Here is a 10106-nt window from a genome sequence, read left to right on the forward strand (position 1 = left end):
ATGTGAAGTGAGTTCTGAGTGTGTCGACTCGAATGTAAAGACGCCTGTCTAGAAGGATAGGAGGAGGGCGGGGACCTAGAGGAAGGAGACACACTCTTGGCTGGGGAAGTATTGGGTGGTGGTGGGGGTTAGCGTGGGAGGAAGGGAGATTAGCTGTCTGAGCAACATATATAGGGATAAAGAAAGAGGGGTGAGAAGGAAAGGAGAACTGAAAGGAAGGCCAATAGGAGGAAGCCGAGAGAAGGAGGCTGAAAAAAGAAAAACCGAGACTAGAGAAGTCCGGAGGGAGAGGGAGAGAAGGAACTAGGAGACCAGGGTCACAGAATGACCCCAGAGCTTGGGGTTTCTGAGATTCTAGACTGATTGCTAGTCGGCAGAGTCGGGCTCCCGCAGCTAGTTGGGCAGCGACAAAGTGAAATGGACAGCGTGAGACAGATGTTCCAGCCACCTCTCCACCACTCAGAGATTTGGAAGCTGCTCTGGGGCTAACTACAGTTTCCTAGCTGGAGCCTCTGAGCGCTCGGGACCCGCGGGAGCCAAGCAAGAGAGCGCGCCGGGAAGCTGCCCCTCTCAGATGCCTTCGCTAGAGCAGTAAGAACTTCCCGCTCCAGTCCCTGGATCCCCTCCCTCTGAAATTCCCCAGAAAAGGAGGAAGACCCTAGGGGGAGGGGCGAGGGAGATCCCCCTTGCAGCTCTTTCCCCCTCCCTTCCCCCACCCCACCGGGCGTGCAGGCAGACATGGATATATTCAGTCTTGGCCAGGGCAACAACACCACATCTTCCCAGGAGCCCTTCGGGACAGGCGGCAACGTTACTGGCATCTCCGACGTGACCTTCAGCTACCAAGTGATCACCTCTTTGCTTCTGGGCACTCTCATTTTCTGCGCGGTGCTCGGCAATGCCTGCGTGGTGGCTGCCATCGCCCTGGAGCGCTCCCTCCAGAATGTGGCCAACTATCTTATCGGTTCCTTGGCGGTCACCGACCTCATGGTGTCAGTGCTGGTGCTGCCTATGGCTGCTCTGTACCAGGTGCTCAACAAGTGGACTCTGGGCCAGGTCACCTGCGACCTGTTTATCGCCCTGGATGTGCTGTGCTGCACCTCATCCATCCTGCACCTGTGCGCCATCGCGCTAGACAGGTACTGGGCGATCACTGACCCTATAGACTACGTGAACAAGAGGACGCCCCGGCGCGCCGCTGCGCTGATCTCGCTCACTTGGCTCATTGGCTTTCTCATCTCCATCCCGCCCATGCTGGGCTGGCGCACCCCGGAAGACCGCTCGGACCCCGATGCATGCACCATCAGCAAGGACCACGGCTACACCATCTACTCCACTTTCGGCGCTTTCTATATCCCTCTGCTGCTCATGCTGGTTCTCTATGGGCGCATCTTCCGAGCCGCGCGCTTTCGGATCCGCAAGACTGTCAAGAAGGTAGAAAAGAAGGGAGCAAGCACCAGCCTCAGTACATCGTCGGCCCCGCCCCCCAAGAAGAGCCTGAACGGACAGCCAGGTAATGGGGACTGGAGGCGCAGCGCTGAGAACAGGGCTGTGGGGGCTCCGTGCGCAAATGGCGCGGTTAGGCAGGGTGATGACGAAGCCACCCTGGAGGTGATCGAGGTGCACCGAGTGGGTAACTCCAAAGACCACCTGCCGCTGCCCAGCGAGTCGGGAGCAACCTCCTATGCCCCCGCCTGCCTGGAGAGAAAAAATGAGCGGAATGCTGAGGCAAAGCGCAAGATGGCCCTGGCCCGTGAGAGGAAGACAGTGAAGACTCTGGGCATCATCATGGGCACTTTCATCCTCTGCTGGCTGCCCTTTTTCATTGTGGCTCTGGTGTTGCCCTTCTGTGAGAGCAGCTGCCACATGCCTGCATTGTTGGGTGCCATAATCAACTGGCTGGGCTACTCCAACTCCCTTCTCAACCCAGTTATTTATGCTTATTTCAACAAGGACTTTCAAAATGCATTTAAGAAGATCATCAAGTGCAAGTTCTGCCGCCGATGATGATGGTGAAGAGGAGGATGGTGTTGGTGGAGAAGGAAGGAGAAGGGGAGGACTGTAGGGGTTACAGGATCCTCCCCGTTCACTCAGTGTCTCAGCCCTGGAAGCAACACCTGAGATAACTTGCTTTTCCTTATGACATGCAGCTTCTTGGCCCATGCTTTCCGATCTTGCTCTCTTTCTATTCCATTTCAAGGAGACAGTGCTCTTTGCAGAAACCTTAGAAGCCTCCTAGAGTCTGCAAAAAAGTTATTGGCTAAGTCTTTGGCCCTAGGATCAGTTTTGATAGTTGCAATAACCTCCTCCCTCTTCGAAATTAAACCTCGGTGGTTCAAGGCAGAAAATCCAAACAGAAAATATAAGCTGCATGGACGTCTGCCAGGAGAACTGCCACCTCTCTGCCCTACTTCTGGAACTTTGAGATTCAAGACTTTGCTCTGTCTTTAGAAACATCTACTCCCCTTTGGGTGTCAACCTTCTCCACTGAGTCTGGCTCCTATGTACTCACTGCTGGTCTGAAAAAGCAGTTGGGACTACTTTGACTTATAGTGCCCAGGAAATCCCTGCCTTGCTCTGTAGCCAATATGAGGTCCACCCCCACCCACCGTGCATAGAGCCCACTTTCTGTGTTTTCTTGAACTCAAAATCAAGTGGCAAAGGTGTATCTGTTGGAGTGGACTTACAAATAGGAGGCCAGTGGGGAAGATCCAGGAAAGCTTGTGGATGGTTTCTCTTCTTGGTGTCAGCACTCACCAAAGAAACCTACAATCAGACTATTTAGAAGGCAGACTTTTATTTGTATGCTTTGGTGGCCTTCCTGTAAGTTCTGGCACGGCCATGTGTCTACTGCGGGAGGCGCCCACTGCTGGCCAGGGAGGGCGAACTGGGGACGCTGGCCAGGGATGGCACGCCCCACCCTCCCCTTGGTTTCTGGAGGGGAGCTCCCCAGAGCCCCCTGGGTTTGCAGCATACAGGTTCCTCTGTCTCAGCTCTCCAGGAAATGGTAGAGAAGTTAGAGCTTGTGCAAGAGAGAGCAGACCTTGCTGCAAGGGCCTGAGACCAAGATACCTCTCAAGAGTGTGGGTGTGGGGCATGTAGAGAGAGGTAAAGAGCAAAAAGATTTGTAACTGCTTCCAACTTTAGCGGCGCGTCCTGAGGAATCAAAAGGGGCAATTTTAACCATAGGATGCAACTTTTCTTAATCTACCCTTTGCCCCTGTCGATTGAAGAATCGCTTTGTTTAGCATATCCCAGAACTCTGAGCTCTCATTTGAAGGGTTTCAGCACCTCACCATTACCTACGATCTTGATCTCAGAGACAGATAACTAAAGGAGTGGAGACCTGAGAGGACAGTTTAGAAGGTGCTCTCCGTGGAGTCTAGGAATCTAGAGGATTAGTTTCTCCCTGGCTCTTCTGTCTCAGAGTTCTTCTGGGAAAACCGGTTTTTCGTCTTGTGTCCTTTCAGTATTTTTTTTTTTTTTTTTTTTTTTTTTTTTGCATTTCCTCCCTGTAGTTATTTTTGCTGACCTTCCCCCAAAAGGAATGTTATTTTGGTGCATTGTTTGAATGTACATTCCAAGCTACGTGAGTGGGCATCAAGGGGTTTGTGTTAGTTACATCTAAACCTCGAATTTTCTGTTGAATAATGGTTTCATTTTCCAGTAATTACACAGAGTTTTCTCACTCCCCTTCCCCTCAGTTGCATCTTTCCCAGTTCTGCACCTGCTGTTTTCAAAACAGTGTTGCATATTTTCGTTGCCAAAGTTGCTGGTTAGATGTCTGCCTTGTGTTTACAAATAGGGTGAAAGGACAGAGGGGCCACATGAAGCCATGGTTTTGTCTGTCAAACTGAACAAAGCCTCTATTTGGTGTGTGTGTGTGTGTGTGTGTGTGTGTGTGTGTGTGTGTGTGTGTGTGTTTGCTCTACTCTAGTGTGGGAATGAGTATGGTATCCCATTGTAAAAGAGCCATTTCAGACCTTAAGTCTGCTGGGCATCTGCATGCGAGAGGCTCATGGGAGCTCCCTGGAGACAATACAGGATGCAAGGGGCTTCTCTAGTACAAGCTTGAAAATTAAAACTTGCCTTTTTTTTTCTCATCAAAATTAAGCAGAACTATATGATGAAACATTTTTTTCTTTGTGTTTTACTGTTTTTAGAACAGGTTCTTTACTTGAAATAAATCAACCCCCAAATTCCAGATGTTATATCAGAAACAAAGACTTTTCACTTCTACTTATTTGTATTTTTTTCCCATAGGAATGTTTGGCTATGATGGGGGTGGGGTGGCATTTGCTTCTGCTACCCTGAGAGAGAGACTTTAACAAGATTGGAAAGGGGGCACCCAATTGGAATAAAATTTCCAATTAATAGTGAAATAAGTGCAACATGCCGAAAGGCTCTAAAGAACCCCAGCTGCTTGTTTTATTTTAATATACTTGTACTAAGGTAAAATATTCATGCATAAAAACTGGTCCTCACTTTTCCTTGTGACAATAAAGGACTTAATTAATGACAATGCTATAATAAAGACCAGTAATTCATGTATCTTTATTCAGAGTCTCCATTTGTGCTAGTTGTATGAATACAAAATAAAGGTGAAAAATAGGGGTGATCTCACAATTCAGGTTAGGGAATTGTTTTTGTTTTTCGATAGAGTCTAACTATGTAGCCCTTGCTGGCCTGAAACCTTCTGTATAAACTAAACTGGCCTTTATCTAAAGAGATCTCCTTGCCTCTGCTCCAGAGTCCTGGGATTAAAGACATGGGCCACTATGTCCTGCTTAGGTAAGAAATTTAACACTTAGAGAAATATTAAGTTTTAAATCACCACTCCTAGACAAGTGATTTCTCTCTCCATCTTTCCTCTCTTTCTTAAAATTCATTTTGTAAATAATATTCTATTTCATGCATGAAGTCATGCATTTTCCCTGACTGGCACCTGAAATAAGTTTTTGGTGTCTGTCTCAGAAACATAGTCAGGGTGAGGGGAAAAATAGGAGGGAATCACTACCTTTTCAAGTGGAAAGCTGGCTGAGGCTCTTCCTTTGTGTCCTTTGTAATACCCAGCTAGAGGACAATGACCACTGGTTTCCAAAGGAGCTGCTCTTTGTTATGGGGTTGTTGTCTAAAACAAACATGAAGGGGCATTTGCTCTTCTCCCTGGGTCTCATTTGACAATGGGGTTCCAGGAGTAAGACTTACCTCTGAGTGAAAAATAATGCATAAACTCTTTTCTCCCTACTGGAATCATCACATCACCTTTCTCTGGTGTCAGAATGATGGCTACAGTTAAACCTCAGTTAACCTCAAGTGTAAACAGAAGTGAGGGCCACTGTGACCCCAGCAAAACACCCTCAGAGTTTGCATGCAGCCTGACTCAGGATGAAAAATTTATATATACATTAAAGTTGGAGGACTTGAGACATGAGAACTTCTTGAAGTTTCTTACCTGAAAATTTTTATACATTTTTATATAAATGTATCACTGACATTTCATAAAATGCCAAATTCCACAGATTTGTCTTGGGAGCTTGGAAGAGCCTCCCCTCACCCTTCTTCTCTCCTCTACCACTACTTCTGCTGTAGAGACAACAGATTTCTGTTTCAATGGGCTTTCTTTTTTACAGGAAAATCTATAGAGGTCAGTTCTACAGCTCAGTGAGGGTATTATTTCCAGTCACTTCCAGAGTGACAAGAAAGACCCAGAGGAGACCCAGTAGCAGTGCTCACATGTCAGCCCCTGTTTGATAATATAGGATCACAAAACAGTATAAGCTATTATTGCAGTGAAGACCGTTTCAGCCTGGTTGGGTGAGATGAGCTGTTATGACTAAATTCCCACCCAGGAGGGACTAAAGTGCTCTCTATACAAGACAATCCAAAGGAGTGTGACCCTGTTCAGAGGACAGAGGTCACTGTGGGATGGGTGACTGGGAAGAATGAGTAGAAGATCTCTCCAAGATGGAATTCTGGACAGGTGGGAATTGGAATGAACAGGTAGGTGTCCTTTTCAATGGGTTGTTTGACCTTGATTAACCACCAGGTGGCTTATGCAAGTGATGTCTTTGACAATGAGGCAGCAAAATCATGTTTCACAATCTGAAGAGCACATGAAGAGAAGGGAGGAGAGGAATCTGAAGTCAAAGGAAGTAAGATGGGGGACAATCAGATGACAGAGAAATGTTTTAAGCAGAGAAAGGGCAGAAAAGGTGACAACAAGGTCAGGACATGACAAAAATTTCACACTTATGAAATGGTTTTAATTATATAATTTATTTAATTCATCAATTAAATTTGGCCAAGTGTTTTTTTTCCACATATAATATACCATTCAAATCCTTTTTTAGAACTGCCAAAGAGATCATTTTAGAACCAGAGCAGTGTATTTTCGTCTCCAATTCTAGAAAGATACGAGTCCATCATAGAAGGAGTCATAGCAGCAAGCAGTCATGGTTGCAGGAGCAGAAAGCTGAGAAATCATATCTCCAAAGCAGAGAGGGAATACTGGTAGTGGGGTAAAGCTAAATAATGTGATGTCCTTCTTCCATCACAATTCCACCACCACTCAAGTAGTGCCCCCAACTGGGAAACAAGTCAACTGGAGACATTTCTTCTTCAAACCGCATAGTCAATTGGGGACATTTCTTCTTCAAACCATCACAAGCAGTTTTACAATGTAGTGTATAAATACAGAGAACAATGCTAAAGAGCATATGTACAAACATTCAATACCAGGTCCAAAGGCAGAGTTACAGTTCTGGTTAGTGAGAATGATAATAATGAAAGGATTGTTTTAAAAAAAGAAGTGTCAGAATTTTGTGTTTATGGGGGGGGGCAGTGATCCTGATGAGGTTTTCATGCTGGGAGATTTGGGTATATGGCAGAAAAGAAAGTCAGGGGTCATTTCTTCTATGGACATTACCTTTAGTTGCTTCATCTGTGAATATGAAAAGGCTTTGTCTACTGTGAACAGAACTAGCCCAGATGGCAAGGGCCTGCTGAATAAGGAATTGATTGGTGTCACAGCTTTAAACAATCTGCTGTTTGGATGAGTACTTAAGGCATGCTACTACCCAGAACAGTGGTTGAATCGGTTCCCTGACTATTGTAAATCTGGACAGTAGAACATGTTAGTCATTTTTTGAGGAGGGAACAATTCCAAGGGACAAAAACCTTTCAGGAATAGTAACTCCAAAATACTGTGCTTGGTGGTGTGTTGGGAAGAACATACAAAGCTTAAATATTAACCACAGTGAAAATGGAACCACCAAGTTTGTACAAGTCCTCTTACCAATCAACCTCCTGTAGGTTATTCCTAAGAAACTTGGTCTTCATGGGTGGCAAGAACAATATACCTAATAAAGCAAATAGTTTAAGAATAACAAATTCATTTCTCACAATACTAGAAGCTAGGAAATCCATGGTACCAACAAATTCAGTGTTCAGTGTCTGTTGAGAACTTGTTTTTCTGGGTTATAGACAGCCAACTTTTTGCTATAACCTCATTTAGAAGAAGGGACAAGGGGCCTCTTTGTATAAAAAATTGATATTTTTTTGTTGTTTTAATTAATTAAAATTTCCTAGTGTGATTAGCTCCCCTCCCTCCTTCCTTCCCTTCTTCCCTCCTCCCCTCCCAGTCCTTCCTTAGCTCATCCCCCCCACATTCATGCCTCGTTTTTTTTGTTTGTTTGTTTTTAGTTTTTTTGTTTTTTTCAGGAAATGGTATATCCTGAAAAGTATATCAGCCAGTCATGGCATATCAAGTTTCAGTAAGAGTAGCACCTCTTCTCCTATTACAGCTGGATGAGGTAACCCAGTAGGAAAAAAGGGTCCTATGGAAGAGGGGGAAGAAGGATTATGGGAGTCAGAGGGCCCAAGGACACCACAAGAAAAACCATAGGGTCAACTAATCTGGGCTCACAGAGACAACCACCAACCAGGGAGCCTGCATGAGACTGACCTAGGCACTCTGAATATATGTTACTGTTATGTAGCTTGGTCTTTTTGTGGGACTCCTAATAGTTGGAGCATGGGTTGTCTCTGGCTCTTTTACTTGCTTTAAGGGAATTAATCTTATTCAAGAGGATTTGCCTTCATAATCTGCTCATCTTCTAATTGGTTTCCAACAGTATACCATCACATTGGTGATTAGATATCAACCTTTAAATTTTGAGGGTTACACATTTTCAGACAGAACAGTATGATTAGAGTAACCAGTGAATTTTGTTCATTTTCCAATTTGCTTTGCTTATATGACAGAGGCAGGGAAGGGGAAACTCAGTGTCAGTAGAAACATCTTTATCTGTTGCTATCTCAGACACTGCAATGTTGTCTATAACTCTGTGTTATTGCTCAGGCTTTCAGAACATTCCTTAAGACAAGATTTTAAAGTGCACTCATATATTGGAAATCATTAGTTCTTCTGTGTCTAAGGCTGGTTTAATACTTGAGAAGAGAGGGGTAAGCAGAATGACTTGGAATGGAGAAAAAGGCAAGGCACACTAAGACTCACTTGTACTATTGCTACATAGCTATAGAGATTGATGGGAAGTGTCTCCTGAAACTTCTCCAAGTGTCCTTGGAACGGAAGTCTTCTATGAAGTGTAAATGCTTCATAGACTCTGGAAGAAATCAGCCTGCTTTTGCAAGAACTATAAGAGACTATGAAAGTTGAGTTTAGCCTCAAAAGAACAGCATATACACGTTGCAATTATAAACACTCACCCAAAATAGAGTTTAATGTAAGCATCTATATGCAGTAAGTATATACAACAAAGAAAGGACAATTCATGAGAATGACTCTGAATGAGATGGAGCCAAAAGATAATGCAAGTATTCATTCATTCAGGTAATATTTAGAGAGCATCTATTCCATGGGACAGTCATAAAATCAAGACACTACAGCAATTGATAGAGCAGGTCAAGTGTCTCTGAGACATAGCTGGCAGAAATGAATACTATGATTTCCTCCTGCATGTCCTTTTCTTTACAGAGTACTTTCCAGCATCTGTCATGATAGGGAAGCTGTAGGTAGTTGCTTGGAGAATGGATATATAAAGGGTTGCCAGTACACATACCCGTAAATAAGTATGTGAAGTAATGGATATGTTTTATAAAAGGATATAGAAGGCGTTTTCTAGCACCTTGACTCTTGGACTGCTCCTGAGACTTGGAACAGAAATGATATGTTGTCATTTATGATCATGTACCTGAACAAGTCATTTACCCTTTGAACTCTGTCCAGCTATGATGAGCTGAAATTTGTGCTTGCTTGCTGAAAATTGAGAGACTAGATGGAGCAGAGGAGTCATCCCAGTTAAGATCATCCTTGACCACTTGTGTTTCAGTTGACTAATTGACTTAGTGCAAACACAAATATGAGCACAGGCAAGACTAGACATTTCTCATAGTCTCATTTAAAGAAACAGAAAACTAAATAAGTGGTTGTTGTTTTAAGGTGTCAAATTTGGGGGTTATTTGTCAGATTGGAAAAAAAAAAACGAGCAAATATATTTCCAGACCTTGAGAGTTTACATTCTAGGGAGAATAAAGCAAATAACAATAACAATAACAAACAACAGTAACAATAACAAATAACAATAACAAACAACAGTAACAAAATAGACTTAGATGGGGCAATTCTGGAAACACTATACTAGAATAAAATATCAAAGGGTGCTGAAATAAAAGGGGAAGAAAGTTGCTTTTTTATTTTTTTTTTGTAGTTGCTTGGGGCTGGCTTGCTAAAGTTATCAGGAATATGATTTTGAGTTTTGAAATGGTCACTTGTATAAAAAATGATTGAGAAAGTTGTAGACAATTTATTATGAAGACTACAAATGGTTTAATGCCTAATAAGAAATGCCAAGAAACTACAGATTTGGAGAGTTGTATGCTCAGATTTTAGGGATTTCTCACTTCCTGCTAGAAAAAAAATCATATTGAAATATTTAGTCAATATTTACCTTCTTTAGAAGAGTGCTCATCCAGGCATTGAGAAGTGGGGTGGGGTCTTATCCAGCAAGTCACAAGCAGTTCCTCTACGCCCAACATACTTTCCAGTGTCCAAAGAGAAAAAACAGAACCAAAAGTGAATAAAA

The 10106-nt window shown here is 43.7% G+C and overlaps 1 protein-coding gene across 1 annotated transcript; it reads left to right on the plus strand.

The window, feature by feature from the left end:
- The first annotated feature begins 738 nt into the window (after nucleotides 1-738).
- Nucleotides 739-2007, plus strand: Htr1a (5-hydroxytryptamine receptor 1A). Its single transcript, XM_027401524.2, has one exon. The coding sequence runs from the start codon at nucleotides 739-741 to the stop codon at nucleotides 2005-2007; it is 1269 nt and encodes a 422-aa protein (XP_027257325.1).
- Nucleotides 2008-10106: the final 8099 nt, after the last annotated feature.

Source organism: Cricetulus griseus, chromosome 2 (assembly GCF_003668045.3).
Source record: "Cricetulus griseus strain 17A/GY chromosome 2, alternate assembly CriGri-PICRH-1.0, whole genome shotgun sequence".
Taxonomy (NCBI): domain Eukaryota; kingdom Metazoa; phylum Chordata; class Mammalia; order Rodentia; family Cricetidae; genus Cricetulus; species Cricetulus griseus.

Excerpts from the sequence above, each read along its gene's own strand:
- Htr1a (XM_027401524.2), top strand. The coding sequence starts at position 739 with ATGGATATATTCAGTCTTGGCCAGGGCAACAACACCACATCTTCCCAG.